Source organism: Hemiscyllium ocellatum, chromosome 45 (assembly GCF_020745735.1).
Source record: "Hemiscyllium ocellatum isolate sHemOce1 chromosome 45, sHemOce1.pat.X.cur, whole genome shotgun sequence".
Lineage (NCBI taxonomy): Eukaryota > Metazoa > Chordata > Chondrichthyes > Orectolobiformes > Hemiscylliidae > Hemiscyllium > Hemiscyllium ocellatum.
Genome location: NC_083445.1, coordinates 8,133,944 through 8,151,318, shown reverse-complemented (window position 1 = coordinate 8,151,318; position 17,375 = coordinate 8,133,944). Strand labels below are relative to the sequence as shown.

The window sequence follows — 17,375 nt, the reverse complement described above, 5'->3', positions numbered from 1 at the left end:
AGCTCCAGGGCAGATTCTTGACGATGCAGGAACGGAGGGGGTGGGGTTTGGAAGAGGTGCCAGCTCTTCCAATCCCAGACTGCTGGTGGCAATAGATTCACACACTCACATATACAGAGACTTACACACTCACACACACACAGAGCATCCTCCCCTTCCTAGACCGGTGGAATAATCTGCCAAACCCATCGAGGGAATTAGTACAGCTTTCTTTCCTCAGTGGCTAGACGGTGCTGTGTACCAACCTAACGCCACCATCACAATGTCAGCTCTGCAGGACCATGTCTGACTCTCTCTGGACTGTACTGTCTAATTTTTCTATGCCGTACTTCCTTGATAGCAGCATGTTCCGACGTTCCAAAAGGTAACTGAGAGGCTGCCTCCATTGAACAAAGAAAGGGGCATGTTCTGGTGTGCCTATGACAGTAGATGTATGAGAGAAGGTCAAATCTGTGTGTGTGTGTGTGTGTGTGTGTGTGTGTGTGTGTGTGTGTGTGTGTGTGTGTGTGTGTGTGTAAGTAATACAACATATTTGCATGTTTCAGGGTGGTACAGCAGCCAGTAAGTAGGGAGGGATAGATAGATGTTTGAAGAGGGGAAAGGGCTGTGGTTATTGCACTGATGCTGAGAAGGAGGGATTAGATTCCTCCCTCTCCTCCACCCACTCCTGCTGTAAAGATGCTAGGCTGTGAAAAGCAGCAATGCATGCAGCCATAAAGCACTTAGTGTTCTAAGCGGTTCACCTTGGTAAGACAGGAGAAGGTGCGAGATGTCTGCTTTATTTTTTTCGTACTTGCAAAGAATAGAGGGCTGGCGAGATTGTGGCTCTCATTGTGAAGTTAAACAGTGGGAACTGTACTCTCTGGAGGGTGTGACTGTTATGATCAGAACAGAAGAGAAGCTCAGCAAATGCTGAGATGGATTCTATTGTTCCACTTTGGTACCTTTTTGAATGCTGAGCCTCCTCTTGTTGTGTGCTACTTTACTGACATCGTAAACGCATGCACACATGTACACACACAAATGTACACGCACTTATATACATGTACATGCACATACGCATACACATACAGACACACACAGACATATTGATACACATATACACACTCAGACTTAGACATGTGTTTACATATATACACATATAAAGATAAAAATACTCATAACCCATGCCAGCACATAAACACACAGACTTGGAGTTGCAGAGAAACATAGAAAGATCACGCATGGCAGAATTTGATACCTTTCCCCTTGAGTTTGGAGGAACAGGGTATTTATTTGAGTGGGAGGGTGCTAGATTGGAACAGTGCCATCTCGTCTTCATTTCTATATAAGGCAGGAAGGCTCATGGACAGCTTTTCTACCTGTTGCCAAATGAAGTCCTGAAGTGGGCAGTCAATTCGGGCATGATCAGTGTCACACAGGAGGCCCAAGAGCCAAACCAAGTTGTGTTTGCTTGTTGTGGGCTCCCGGGGGGTCCCTTGTTTAAATTCACTCAATGCCTGCTCAAAGGGCCTGGCCTCTGTTACAGAGTCAGTCCTAGCTGCTGTTGTATGAGCAGTCAGATCTCTACAGCGTGAGCTGCTGTTTGCAATGGAGGTTTTCTGCCACCATTCTTTTCAAGTATCGGGATCCATAGGGCTTGCACGCTCGAGTGTAATAGAGGAAAGCCACTTCCTGCTGCTCTGACAAGAAGAGGTTTCGTAGTAAAAGTCATTGATATTTTACAGGACAAAGAGGGCCTTTGGCCCATCAAGTCCACACCGGTCATCCAACATCCATCTATGCTAAACCTATTTCCTAGTAACGTGGCCTGTAGTCTTGTTAGCTATGGCATTTCAAGTGTTGATTCATCTACTTTTTCATTGTCTTGAGGGTTCTGCCTCTATCACTCTTTAGGCAGTGAGTTCCAGATACCCATAACCCTCTGGATGAAACACAACTTTCTCAACTTGTTTCAATTCCTGCTCTTTCCCTTTAAACTGTGTCCCCTGGTGAGTGACCACTCTACTAAGGGGAAGGGTTTTTTTCCCCAAACACCGTGTCTATGTCCCTCAGAACCTTGTACACCTCAGTCAGGTTCCTCCTTAGCCTTCTCTCCTCTAACAAAAACAACCCCAACCTTATACTTTATTTCATGCAAACAATGTAATGTATGTCTCAATGCTCTGATAGATATTGTTACTGAGGCTATAAGGAGATCTCAATGTTAGGTTTTACTTCTATGAGGTCTTATTACGTTCTCCCACTGCATGACATCAACCTACAAAGTAGTGCTTAAAGCACTCCTCAGCATTAACCATCCTACATCCTTTTGCAACAGCACAGGGCAGGGGAAGGCATAATGAGAGACACCCCCTGCCCTTGCTGCTGACCCTTCCCCTTCACTCTTCTGTCATGACTTCCACCCTGCAACCCCTCCGATCCTCACTCACCTAAGGCCGGGGTTCCTTGACCATCCTAGATTTCTCCCTAGCTTCTGATTGGGCAGCAGCACTTGGGAGTGGGAAACGGGATTTCTACACCAGCATGCTAATCTTGGGTGAGGTCCCACTGCTGCCCATTTAGGTGCCTATTTGGCCCTGAATTCTGTTGGCCTTCCCCAAAGGCAACCCACTAACTCTGCATCTGATATTTCTATCGTGTATTTTCCATACGTACCAACATCCACCATCTACAAGGCAAAGTCAAGAGTCTGATGCAATATGAGGTGTGAGACATGTGTGCAGCTCCAAGCACTCAGGCTCAACACCATCCAGGAAAAAGCAGCGTTTTTGATTGGGACCCCATTAACTGACATACAGTAGCAGCAGTGTGTACAATCTGTAAGTTGCACTGCAGTAACTGACCAAGGACCCTTCAACAGCACCTTCCAAATCCTTGATCCCTACCAGCTAGAAGGCAAGGGAAAACAAATGCTTGGGAACACATCACATGCAAATTCCCTTCCAAGCCACACAGAAGACAGATAAGCAAATAAATGAAGACACAGCCACGAATCTAGTTATCAACATGCACAAACAAACTGGCACATGCGTGTGCAAGCACACATTCTTGTAATCAGATCATTTCAACTATATCTTTTTGATTTATCATTCAGTTTTTCAGAATGACTGTTAAGTCATAGCAGGATAAAATATTTTGAAGAGTTCAGGTGACAAATGAGTTCTAAAATATATTGTGTGTGGGATTGATCATTGAATGACCTTCATAGTGAACATTCCTAATTACGTCTGCATCTGAGGCATGTGAAGTGGGATTTCACTTCTCTACATTTCTGTTCAATACAGAACCTTTCATTTTTAGTGCATTGCCTTCAGTTTTCCAAGGACTGTGGGGATAAAGGCGACCAAAAATTTTTAAAAATATGTAATTCAGACAAAATGTGTCTGAGATTTTTCTAAGAAGGTACAATCCTTTGCTTAATCAATGGACCCATTGCCTGGACAGGGAATTGGAAATCTAAATTATGTCACGTATAGGATGTAAACTCATGGAAGATGAGTGACCAAGAACAGATGTCAATCACAAATCGCTGAGTCTAGGCGCAAGCACATGGAGATCTTCTTTAAGTAAGTATGAAATCTGAGCAGGAGGAGGCCATTCAGCCCCTTAAAGGTACTTCGCCATTGCTGATATTCTGCCTCAGCTGCCCTGTTGTGTCCTAACCCCACATTCCTTGATCCCCTCATTGTCCAAACAACTTGTCCATCTCCAGCTCTTGTTATTTTGATTACCCATTTGATGTTATTATTCTTCCTCCATTCTGGGATTAAACAATAGAGCATGTTTAATCTTTTTTTTTAACTGTACCTTGAATGTTACAATTTAGGCTGGGTTTTATGTGTGTGTGTGTGTGGGGGGGGGGGGGGGGGGGGGGCGAATGTTGGTGGCAGAGTGGCTACATTGGACACAGGGCTGCATCTCCCCAACCTCATCCCCATTGTCTGGCAACACTGCTACATATTGGACCATAAAACCATAAGATGTAGGAGCAGAATTAAGATATGAGGTCCATCGAGTCTACTCCACCATTTGATAACGGCCGATATGTTTCTCAACCCCAATCTCCTGTAACCCTTGGTCCCCTTACTAATCAAAAACCCATCTACTGTATATCTGTCTTAAAGACACTCAATGATTTGGCCTCCAGAGCCTTCTGTGGCAATGATTTCCACAGAGTCACCACCTTCTGGCTGAAGAAATTCCTCCTCATCTCAGTTCTAAAGGGTCATCCCTTCACTCTGAGGCTGTGTTGTTGAGTCCTAGTCTGTCCGACTGGTGGAAACTTCTTCTCCATGTCTAGTCTATCAAGGCCTCCCAGTATTCTGTCAGTTTCAGTCAGAATCTCCCTCACCTTTCTAAACTCCAGCAAGTACAGATACAAGGCCTGTGACCAGTGATGTGCTACAAAGATTGGTGCTGGGTCCATTGTTTTTTTATTATTTATATAAAATGATTTGGATGTGAACATAGGAGTTATGGTAAGTAAGTTTGCAAATGACACCAAAATTGGAGGTGTGGTGGACAGCAAATGTTACCTCAGAGTACAATGGAATATTGATCAGATGGGCCGTTGGGCCAAGGAGTGGCAGCTGGAGTTTAATTTAGATAAGTGTGAGGTAGTGTATTTGTGGGGAATCTGTGGGGAAAAACAAGTCAGGGCAGGACTTATACACTCAATGGTCAGGTCCTGCGGAGTGTTGCTGAACAATGAGATCTTGGAGTGCAGGTTCACAGTTTCTTGAAAGTAGAGTCACAGGTAGACACAATAGTGAAGAATCCTTTGATATGCTTTCCATTCTGGGAAGTGGTACCTGTTGCAGCGATACGGGACAATTGTTCGGCTACTTTTGGAATATTGTCTGCAATTCTGGTTTTCCTTGCTACAGGAAGGATGTTATGTAACTTAAAAGGGTTTAGAAACCATTTACAAGGATGTTGCCAGGGTTGGAGGATTTGAGCTAAAGGGAGAGGCTGAATAGGCTGGGGCAATTTTCCCTAGAGTGTTGGAAGCTGAGGGGTGACCTTATCGAAGTTTATAAAATCATGAGAGGTGTGGGAAAAATGAATAGTCAAGGCCTTTCTCCAAGGTAGTGGAGTCCAAAACTAGAGGGCATAGAGTTAAGATGACAGGAGGAAGATTTAAAAGGGACCTAAGGGGTAACTTTTTCACGCAGCGGGTGCATGTATGGAATAAGCTGCTAGAGGAAGTGGTGGAAGCTGGTACAATTACTACATTTAAAAGGCATCTAGATGGGCATACGAATAGAAAGGATATGCCCCAAATGCTGGCAAACAGGACGAGAATAATTTAGGATATCTTTTTGGCATGGGCGAGTTGGACTGAAGGGTCTGTTTCCATGCTGTACAGGTCTGGGACTCTATGACTCTATGAGTACACAGAACATCCAATTTCTGTCAGAACCCCATTCTGACTTTAGTGCTGCTTTATTGATGTTGACACAGGTTCCGATCTAGTTGCATGCGCAGCTACCATGAATACCACCTCATGGCGATTGGAGAGAATATGGCTTTCCTTAGGTTGAGGTATTTTTGTAAAATGAATTAGATTTTGGAGTCTTGAAATTTTGTGAAATATCTATCTGCTGCCCATTTTAGGACCAACAGAGGCCCCACACTATATACTCTGTAATAACTGTGATGTGGCTCAGTGTTAGTATTTATTTGGGATCAGAGACAGAGTCATAGAGATGTACAGCATGGAAACAGATCCTTCGGTCCAACCCGTCTATGCCAACCAGATATCTCAACCCAACCAGATATCTCAACCCAACCTAGTTCCTCCTGCCAGCACCCGGCCCATATCCCTCCAAACCCCTCCTATTCATATACCCATAGAAAATGCCTCTTAAATGTTGCAATTGTACCAGCCTCCACCACTTCCTCTGGCAGCACATTCCATACACGTACCACTCTCTGCGTGAAAACATTGCTCCTTAGGTCTCTTTTATATCTTTCCCCTCTCACCCTAAACGTATGCCCTCTAGTTCTGGACTCCCGACCCCAGGGACTTTAAGGAAAGCATTTTTCCATCTTGAACCATCAAAGCACTCCATGGTTGGGTATAACACAGTCAAGCAGGTTTAGGGTAAAATAAAACAAAAAACTATGGATTCTACAGATCTGAAACAAAAACAGAAATTGCTGGAGAAACTCAACAGGTATGGTGGCATCTGTGGGGAAAAAGCAGAGTTAACATTATGACTCCTAAACAGAACCAGACTATCAGAGCCATCAGAATCTGATGGAGTACCCCCGGACTTGAAACGGTAATTGTTTCTCTCCCCACAGATACTGCCAGACCTGCTGAGTTTCTCCAGCAATTTATGTATAGGTTGAGAGTAAAGTTGTCTTGCCTCTACCCAATACTGTCCCTTAGATGGGACTTCAACAATTCTGAGCCCTAATGTGCTTGGACTGAATGGGGAACTGACTTCCTGTCACATCCTGGTCTCAAGCTGCTCCTTCAGTTTAGATGATGTGGGAAAGCCGTAAATCCACCTTTAAATGTGCAGATTGGATGTGGATGATGTCATCAGGACCTGACTGCCATTTTCAGGTCAGCTGTGACTCCACCCCATCCCACTGCCCTGTAACCTGGCTGAACTTTCCTGATCATGGGCCAAAACGAGGCTGGTAAGTTGTATAACCCAACTTTGGGCCTCCTGTGCATGACGGTTTTGTCAGGTTGTCACAGAAACCCAACGTGCTCCTTAAAGTGCTTCAGGGAAATAAACTACTGTCCTTACCTGGTCTGGCACATTGGTACTCAAGTCCTGTACCAAGATGGTTGGCAGTTAAGTGTTCTCAGAAGTGGTACCTTCACCATTAGGATTGCACGATCCTCACACTGCTTTCTCGAGCACAGTACAGGAATGGTCAAGGAATGCCAGCATCTTAAGGATGAATATTTTCATAAAACACCTACTGGTGCTGTATTTTCTAACAATTCCTCAACAATATCAGATTCTGACAGGATTATAATGAAGGACTAACTGAGCAAAGGGCTTGCTAAATCACTGGAGCTTTCAACCTAGTGTCCTTCCAAGGTTATTGTGGATGGCAGGGAATAAATGAATTCAGTGACATCATGGTAATGTCACTGGACCCATGATTAAGAAACCCATATCTGGTGGCATGAGTTCAAATCCCACCATAGCAGTTGATGGATTTGAATTGAATATAAATTGAGCTGAAGAAAAATTAGCCTAATGATGACCATGATTCCTCGTCAGGTTCACTAACTTCCTTGAGGGAGATAATTCTGCTGTTCCTACCTGGTCTGGCCAACTGTGACTCCAGACCCACAGCAATGTGATTGACTCTTAACTGCCCTCTGGGCAATTAGGGATGGACAATAAATGCTGGCCTGGCCAGTGACATCCTCATCCCACTAAGGAATAAACAAGAAGCACCCAATGCAAGAAGACTGTTTTTTTAAAACTCTTTCAAGGGATGTGGCTGTGACCGTCAAGGATTCTTTGCCCATTCCTATTGTCTTTCAGAAGTGGTGATGAACCAATTTCATGAACCACTGCTGCCCATCTGGTGTAGGTGAACACACAGTGCTGTTGGAGAGAGAGTTCCAGACTTTTTACCCAGCAACAATGAAGAAACAGTGATATATTTCTAAGTCAGGATGGTAAATGATGTGCAAAGGAACTTGCAGCTGGTGACACTCCCTCCCCCCCATGTGCTCCCCTTGTCCTTTTTATTTGGTAGAGGTTGTATGTTTGGCAGATGCTGCTGGAGAAACCTTGCTGAAAGGTTACAGTATATGTGGTAGATGATGCACGCTGCTGAACCTATGCAACAGTTGTGATGGAGTAAATGTCGAAAGTGGTGGATAAAATACCAATCCAGCAGGCTTGAATGCAGTTGGAGTAGTATTGATCCAGGCCAATGGAGAAAATTCTATCACACTGGTGTGTGGACACAGGCTCTAGCGAGTCAGCAGACTGGTTATTCACCTCTAAATTCCCAGTTTCTGACCTCCTTCTCTACCCGCATTAAGTACATGGCTGGTCTATTTCAGTCCCTGGTCCATCTGACCTCCATATGTTGGTGGGGGAATTCAGCAAATGTAACACTTTTAAATGTCAAGGAGTAGAGTGGTGACTTTCTCTCATGTTGGAGGTGGTCATTGCCTGGTACATCTGTAAATGTTACTTGTCACGTATCAAACTGAGCTTGAATGCTGTCCAGATGTTGCTGCACACAGAAACATTGAACAGTAAAGTGCAGGAACCGGCCTGTGCTGACCATTATACCATTCTAAACTAATCCCATTTGCCTGCACATGTTCTGTATCTCTCTATTCCCAGTTTATTCGTCTGCCTGCCTCAATGCCTCAACTGTTACTATCTGCTTCTATCACCTCCCCTGGCAGCACCTCAAACAGCTGCCCCCAAACTAATTTCTCCAGTTCTTGCCCAATATAGTTGTAATTAACCTTAGCCCTTCACCTAAGGATAATTATCCTTAACTATCTAAAAAATTTATGGAATTATGATCACTGTTCCCAAAATGCTCCCCCACTGAAATTTTGTTCAACAGGCCAGGCCTATTCTAGTACGGCCCCTTCTGTAGTTGGACTAGTTATATATTGTTTCAAGAAACCCTTCTGGATTCACCGAACAAATTCTGCTCCATCTAAACCCCTAGCACTAAGGGAGTCCCAGTCAATCTTGGGAAGTTAAAATCACCCACTACAATAACCCTGTTATTTTTGCATCTTTTCATGATCTGCCTACATTTCTAATCCTCTATCTGCCGCTGACTATTAGGTGGCTTGTACTATAACCCCATCATAGTGATTCGGCTTTCTTGTTCTTGAGTTTTACCCATATTACCTCAATTGTTGAGCCCTTCAAGGTGTCATAGAACATAGAACATAGAAAAATACAGCGCAATACAGGCCCTTTGGCCCTTGATGTTGCGCCGATCCAAGCCCACCTAACCTACACTAGCCCACTATCCTCCATATGTCTATCCAATGCCTGTTTAAATGCCCATAAAGAGGGAGAGTCCACCACTGCTACTGGCAGGGCATTCCATGAACTCACGACTCGCTGAGTAAAGAATCTACCCCTAACATCTGTCCTATACCTACCACCCCTTAATTTAAAGCTATGCTCCCTCGTAATAGCTGACTCCATACGTGAAAAAAGGTTCTCATGGTCAACCCTATCTAAACCCCTAATCATCTTGTACACCTCTATCAAGTCACCCCTAAACCTTCTTTTCTTCAATGAAAACAGCCCCAAGTGCCTCAGCCTTTCCTCATACGATCTTCCTACCATACAACATCCATTCCAGGCAACATCCTGGTAAACCTCCTCTGCACCCGTTCCAGTGCCTCCACATCCTTCCTATAGCATGGCGACCAAAACTGCACACAATACTCCAGATGCGGCCGCACCAGAGTCTTATACAACTGCAACATGACCTCAGGACTCCGGAACTCAATTCCTCTACCAATAAAAGCCAGTACGCCATATGCCTTCTTCACATCGTTATTTACCTGGGTGGCAACTTTCAGAGATCTGTGTACATGAACACCAAGATCCTTCTGCTCATCCACACTACCAAGTATCCAACCATTAGCCCAGTACCCCATCTTCTTGTTACTCTTATCAAAGTGAACCACTTCACACTTAGCGACATTGAACTCCATTTGCCACCTTTCTGCCTAACTCTGCAGCTTATCTATATCCCGCTGTAACCTGCCACATCCTTCCTCACTGTCAACAACTCCACCGACTTTCGTATCATCCGCAAACTTGCTCACCCAACCTTCTAGCCCCTCCTCCAGGTCATTTATAAAAATGACAAACAGCAATGGTCCCAAAACAGATCCTTGTGGAACACCTCTCTGAGTGCAGCTGTAGCATTCCCCTTAATCAGTAATGCAAGCCCCCTACACACACACACACACACACACACACACACACACACACATTGAGCTGCCAATGCTGCCCTTCTTTCACCCAAGTTTCTGTAATGGCTACAACATTATAGATCCATGCACTAATCTGCCTTAACTGTTATACTCCTTGCGTTAAAATAAATACACTTCAGAGCACCAGTCCTGCCATGTTCTTCCTATGAGATTTACTTGACCTAACCTCTCCCTTCTCCTCAATCACTCCACGTGCCGACCTACTGCTCTGGTTTTCAACTCCTGGCACCAGCAAACCTCCCTGCAGGGTACTGTCGCCTCTCCAGTTGTCCTTCTTGTACAAATCCCTCCTGCCCTGGAAGAAATCCCAGTGATCCAGGTATTGGAAGCTCTCCCTTTAACACTAGCTCTTTAGACATGCTTTCAACTGCATTAACTTCTGTTTCTGGCATGACTAGCATGTGATCAAATGGACTTCAGTAAGGCCTTTGACAAGGTTCTCATGGTATACTGATTAGCAAAGTTGGATCTCATGGAGTACAGAGCTGAAAATGTGTTGCTGGAAAGGCGCAGCAGGTCAGGCAGCATCCAAGGAGCAGGAGAATCGACGTTTCGGGCATGAGCCCTTCTTCAGGAATGAGGAAAGTGTGCCAGACAGGCTACGATAAAAGGTAGGGAGGAGGGACTTGGGGGAGGGGCATTGGAAATGCAATAGGTGGAAGGAGGTCAAGGTGAGGGTGGGGGAGGTTACAGCGGGATATAGATAAGCTGCAGAGCTGGGCAGAAAGGTGGCAAATGGAGTTCAATGTCGCTAAGTGTGAAGTGATTCACTTTGGTAAGAGTAACAAGAAGAGTGGGGGTGGGGGCGGAGAGGTCAGGAAGAAGATTACAGGTTAGGAAGGTGGTGCTGAGTTCGAGGGTTGGGACTGAGACAAGGTGGGGGGAGGGGAAATCTGAGTTCATCCCTTGTGGTTGGATGGTTCCTAGGCGGAAGATGAGGCGCTCTTCCTCTGGCCGTCGTGTTGCTATGGTCTGGCGATGGAGGAGTCCAAGGACCTGCATGTCCAATGTGGAGTTGAAGTGTTGAGCCACAGGGTGGTTGGGTTGGTTGGTCCGGGTGTCCCAGAGGTGTTCTCTGAAAAGTTCCGCCAGTAGGCGGTCTGTCTCCCCAATATAGAGGAGGCCACATTGGGTGCAGCGGATGCAGTAAATGATGTGTGTGGAGGTGCAGGTGAATTTGTGGCGGATGTAGAAGGATCCCTTGGGGCCTTGGAGGGAAGTAAGAGGGGAGGTGTGGGTGCAAGTTTTGCATTTCTTGCGGTTGCAGAGGAAGGTGCCGGGAGTGGAGGTTGGGTTGGTGGGGGGTGTGGACCTGATGAGGGAGTCATGGAGGGAGTGGTCTTTTTGGAATGCTGATAGGGGAGGGGAGGGAAATATATCCCTGGTGGTGGGGTCTGTTTGGAGGTGGCGGAAATGACAACGGATGATACGATGTATGTGGAGGTTGGTGGGGTGGCAGGTTAGGACCAGTGGGGTTCTGTCCTGGTGGCGATTGGAGGGGCGGGGCTCGAGCAGAGGAGCGGGAAGTGGAGGAGATGCGGTGGAGAGCATCGTTGATCACATCTGGGGGGATATTGTGGTCTTTGAAGAAGGAGGCCATCTGGATTGTACGGTATTGAAACTGGTCCTTCTGGGAGCAGATGCGGCTGAGATGAAGGAATTGGGAATATGGGATGGCATTTTTACAGGGGGCAGAGTGGGAGGAGGTGTAGTCTAGGTAGCTGTGTACAGAGGGCAGGGTGGGACTCCCACAGATACCTAGACTACACCTCCTCCCACCCTGCCCCAGTAATATAAGGTCCTGTGGAGTGTTGTTGAATAGACACCTTGAAGCGCAGGTCCTTGAAAGCGGAATCATAGGTAGATACTGGTATGCCATTGATATGCTTTCCTTTACTGGTAAATGCTTTGAGTATAGGAGTTGGGAGGTCATGTTGCAGCTGTGGAGGACATCAGTTAGGCCTCTTTTGGAATACTGAGTTCAATTCTGGTCTTCCTACTGCAGGAAAGATGCTATGAAACTTAAAAGGGTTCAGAAACCATTTACAAGGATGTTGCCGGGATTGGAGAATTTGAGCTGTAGGGAGAGGCTGAATAGGCTGGGGCTGTTTTCCCTGGAGCGTTGGAGGCTGAGGGGTGACCTTATAGAGGTTTATAAAACCATGAGGGGCATGGATAGGATAAAAAGACAAAGTCTTTTCCCTGGGGCGGGCGATTCCAGAACTAGAGGGCATAGGTTTAGGGTGATAGGGGAAAGATAGAAAAAGGGACCTAAGGGACAACTTTTTCATGGAGAGGGTGGTATGTGTATGGAATGAGCTGTCAGAGGATGTGGTGGAGGTTAGTACAATTACAATATTTAGAAGGCATCCAGATGGGTATGTGATGAGGAAGGATTTAGAGGGATATGGGCTAAGTGCTGACAAATGGGACTAGATTAGGTTAGAATATCTGGTCAGCATGCACGGGCTGGACTGAAGGATCTGCTTCCGTGCTGCCCATCTCTATATTTCTATGACTCTCTGACACAGGGAGCAATCTTGAGGTTACAACCCTAGAAGACCTGCTTCACAACTTTCTACTAACCCTCTAAGTTCTCTTTGCAGGATCTCATCTGTTCTCCTGCCTATTTTGTTTGTGCCACTATCTGGTTGCTCACTCTCCCCTTTCAGAATGGCTTGTGCCCACTCAGAGACATCATTGACAGGAACACATATGGTGTTCAGTGGCTCAGTGGTTAGCACTGCTGCCTCACAGTACTAGGGACCTCAGTTCAATTCCAGCCATGGGTGACTGTGTGTGTGGAGTTTGTACATTCTCCTTATATCTGTGTGGGTTTCCTCCCACAATCCAAAGATGTGCAGGTCAGGTGAGTTGGCTATGCTAAATTGCCCATAGTGTTCAGAGGTGTGTAGGTTATTTGTATTAGTCAGGGGTAAATAGAACATAGAACATAGAACAATACAGCACAGAACAGGCCCTTCGGCCCATGATGTTGTGCCGAACATCTATCCTAGATTAAGCACCCATCCATGTACCTATCCAATTGCCGCTTAAAGGTCACCAATGATTCTGACTCTACCACTCCCACGGGCAGCGCATTCCATGCCCCCACCACTCTCTGGGTAAAGAACCCACCCCTGACATCTCCCCTATACCTTCCACCCTTCACCTTAAATTTATGTCCCTTTGTAACATTCTGTTGTACCCGGGGAAAAAGTTTCTGACTGTCTACTCTATCTATTCCTCTGATCCTCTAAACCTCTATCAAGTCACCCCTCATCCTTCGCCGTTCCAACGAGAGAAGGCCGAGAACTCTCAACCTATCCTCGTACGACCTATTCTCCATTCCAGGCAACATCCTGGTAAATCTTCTCTGCACCGTCTCCAAAGCTTCCACATCTTTTCTAAAGTGAGGTGACCCGAACTGCACACAGTACTCCAAATGTGGCCTAACCAAAGTCCTGTACAGCTGCAACATCACTTCACGACTCTCGAATTCAATCCCTCTGCTAATGAATGCTAATATACCATAGGCCTTCTTACAAGCTCTATCCACCTGAGTGGCAACTTTCAAAGATCTATGTACATAGACCCCAAGATCCCTCTGTTCCTCCACCTGACTAAGAACCCTACATTTAACCCTGTATTCCGCATTCTTATTTGTTCTTCCAAAATGGACAACCTCACACTTGGCAGGGTTGAACTCCATCTGCCACTCCTCAGCCCAGCTCTGCATCATATCTAAGTCCCTTTGCAGCCGACAACAGCCCTCCTCACTGTCCACAACTCCACCAATCTTTGTATCATCTGCAAATTTACTGACCCACCCTTCGACTCCCTCATCCAAGTCATTAATAAAAATTACAAACAGCAGAGGACCCAGAACTGATCCCTGCGGAACTCCACTTGTAACTGGGCTCCAGGCTGAATATTTACCATCTACCACCACTCTCTGACTTCGACCGGTCAGCCAGTTTTCTATCCAATTGGCCAAATTTCCCTCTATCCCATGCTTCCTGACTTTCCGCATAAGCCTACCATGGGGAACCTTATCAAATGCCTTACTAAAATCCATGTACACTACATCCACTGCTCTACCCTCATCCACATGCTTGGTCACCTCCTCAAAGAATTCAATAAGACTTGTAAGGCAAGACCTACCCTTCACAAATCCGTGCTGGCTGTCCCTAATCAAGCAGTGTCTTTCCAGATACTCATAAATCCTATCCCTCAGTACCCTTTCCATTACTTTGCCTACCACAGAAGTAAGACTAACTGGCCTGTAATTCCCGGGATTATCCCTATTCCCTTTTTTGAACAGGGGCACAACATTCGCTACTCTCCAGTCCCCTGGTACCACCCCCGTTGACAGTGAAGACGAAAAGATCATTGCCAACAGTACTGCAATTTCCTCTCTTGCTTCCCACATAATCCTAGGATATATCCCGTCAGGCCCGGGGGACTTGTCTATCCTCAAGTTGTTCAAAATGTCCAACACATCTTCCTTCCCAACAAGTATCTCTTCTAGCTTACCAGTCCGTTTCACACTCTCCTCTTCAACAATACGGTCCCTCTCGTTCGTAAATACTGAAGAAAAGTACTCATTCAAGACCTCTCCTATCTCTTCCGACTCAATACACAATCTCCCACTACTGTCCTTGATCGGACCTACCCTCGTTCTCGTCATTCTCATGTTTCTCACATATGCATAAAATGCCTTGGGGTTATCCTTGATCCTATCCGCCAAGGATTTTTCATGCCTTTTCTTAGCTCTCCTAATCCCTTTCTTCAGGTCCCTTCTGGCTATCCTGTATCCCTCCACTGCTCTGTCTGAACCCTGTTTCCTCAACCTTATGTAAGCCTCCTTCTTCCTCTTTACTAGACATTCAACCTCCCTCGTCAACCAAGGCTCCCTCACACGACCATTTCTTTCCTGCCTGATAGGTACATACATATCAAGGACACGTCGTATCTGCTCCTTGGAAAAAGTTCCACATTTCCACCACATCCTTTCCTGACATCCTATGCTCCCAACTTATGCTCCTCAAATCCTGTCTTACAGCATCGTAATTTCCCTTCCCCCAACTGTAAAATCTACCCTGTTGTGCGCACCTATCTCTCTCCATAATCAAGGTGAAAGTCACAGAATTGTGGTCACCATCACCAAAATGTTCACCCACTAACAAGCCCATCACTTGTCCCGGTTCATTACCGAGTACCAAATCCAATATGGCCTCCTCTCTGGTTGGACAATCTACATACTGAGTTAGAAAAGCTTCCTGGACACACTGCACAAACACCGCCCCATCCAACCTACTTGATCTAAAGAGCTTCCAATCAATATTTGGGAAGTTGAAGTCGCCCATGACTACGAATCTGTGGCTTCTGCACCTTTCCAAAATCTGTTTCCCAATCTGTTTCTCCACATCTCTGCTGCTATTGGGGGGGCTATAGTAAACACCCAACAAGGTGACTGCACCTTTCCTATTTCTGACTTCAGCCCATACTACCTCCAAAGGCAGATCCCCCTCAAACTTCCTTCCTGCAGCCGTTATACCATTTCTAATTAGCAATGCCACCCCCCCTCCTTTTCTACCACCCTCCCTAATCTTACTGAAACATCTGTAACCAGGAACCTCCAACAACCATTCCTGTCCCTCATCTATCCACGTTTCCGTGATGGCCACAACATCGTAGTCCCAGGTACCGATCCATGCCTTAAGTTCACCCACCTTATTTCTGATACTCCTTGCGTTGAAGTATACGCACTTGAGCCCATCTCTGTGTCCGCAAGTATTCCCTGTCAGTGCTACCTTCTCCACAGCCTCCCTACATTCTTGGACATCCTGACAAACAGCTAGCTTACTTGCTGGACTACAAGTCCGGATCCCATCCCCCTGCCAAATTAGTTTAAACCCCCCCGAAGAGTGCTAGCAAACCTACCCCCCAGGATATTGGTGCCCTTCTGGTTCAGGTGCAACCCGTCCTGTTTGTACAGGTCCCACCTTCCCCAGAATGCAGTCCAATTGTCCAAATACCTGAAGCCCTCCCTCCTACACCATCCTTGCAGCCACGTGTTCAACTGCACTCTCTCCCTGTTCCTTGCCTCACTGTCGCGTGGCACCGGCAACAACCCAGAGATGACGACACTGTCTGTCCTAGCTTTTAGCTTCCAGCCTAACTCCCTGAGCTCTTGAATGACCTCCCCACCCCTCTTCCTACCTATGTCGTTGGTGCCAATGTGCACCACGACTTCTGGCTGCACACCCTCCCCCTTAAGGATTCTGAAGACACGGTCCGAGACGTCTCGGACCCTGGCACCCGGGAGGCAACAAACCATCCGAGAGTCTCGCTTATGTCCACAGAACCGCCTGTCCGTCCCTCTAACTAGAGAGTCTCCTATAACTAGCGCTCTTCTCCTCTCCCCCTTTCCCTTCTGAGTCTCAGAGCCAGACCTCACACCACAGACCCGGTCACTGCAGCTTACACCTGCAAGGCTGTCCCCCCCAACAGTTTCCAAAGCTGCATACTTATTGTTTAGGGGAACGACCACAGGGGAACCCTGCACTGCCTGCTTCTTCCCCTTCCCACCTCTAACTGTTACCCAGCTACCTCTGTTCTCTGGCGTAACTATGTCCCTGTAGCTTCTATCAATCACCCTCTCAGCCTCTCGAATAATCCTCAGTTCATCCAACTCCAGTTCCAGTTCCCTAACTCGTTCGGTGCGGAGCAGGATCTGACTGCATTTCCTGCAGACGAAGTCAGCAGGAGTATCGGTGGTCACCCCTACCTCAAACATCCTGCAGGAGGAACATTCCACTGCCTGCGCTGCCATGACTGTACACTTAGTCTCCAAAACAAGAACACTGAGTCAATAACATTGAGTCGCTTACCTGTGGACTTTAAAGTTAGGTTAGAGGAGGAGGATGGGAGGGAGGCCCTATGAAGTAGGGCCTGGGGTCTAGAACACACCCACTCAAATACCAATCACTTACCTTCCCGACCAGCTCTGCACTCCAACCTCACTTCCGCCCAGCTCGCGCCGCTCTCTGCGGTGAAAAGACCGTTGGCGTCGAGGTAAGTTCTTTAAATACCAATCACTTACCTTCCTGACCAGCTCTGCGCTCCAACCTGTAGTACCAATGTAGTAAATTGTGTGGGATCGTCTTTGGAAGGTGGGCGTGGACTTGTTGGGCCGAAGGGCCTGCTTCCACACTGTACGGATTCTATACTTTTCGTGGATAGGACAATACTGGAGCATTTTCCATTTTCTCAGCCTGACGCCAATGTTCCATTTAGACTGGAGCAGCTTGGCTGGGAACCAACATTCTCTCTAAACTGTGTGCACAGCCTCTCCAGGGATCCACCCATGGCAATCGGTGTCAGCATG

The 17,375-nt window shown here is 46.5% G+C and overlaps 1 protein-coding gene across 1 annotated transcript in view; it reads left to right on the top strand.

Moving 5' to 3' along the window:
* Window positions 1-281: 281 nt before the first annotated feature.
* LOC132835858 (microtubule-associated serine/threonine-protein kinase 1-like) overlaps window positions 282-17,375 on the top strand; it is a 107,884-nt gene continuing 90,790 nt past the window's right edge. The window contains exon 1 of the mRNA XM_060854953.1: window positions 282-364. Within this exon, the coding sequence (XP_060710936.1) occupies window positions 282-364 (83 nt within the window). The remainder of the gene's footprint in view (window positions 365-17,375) is intronic.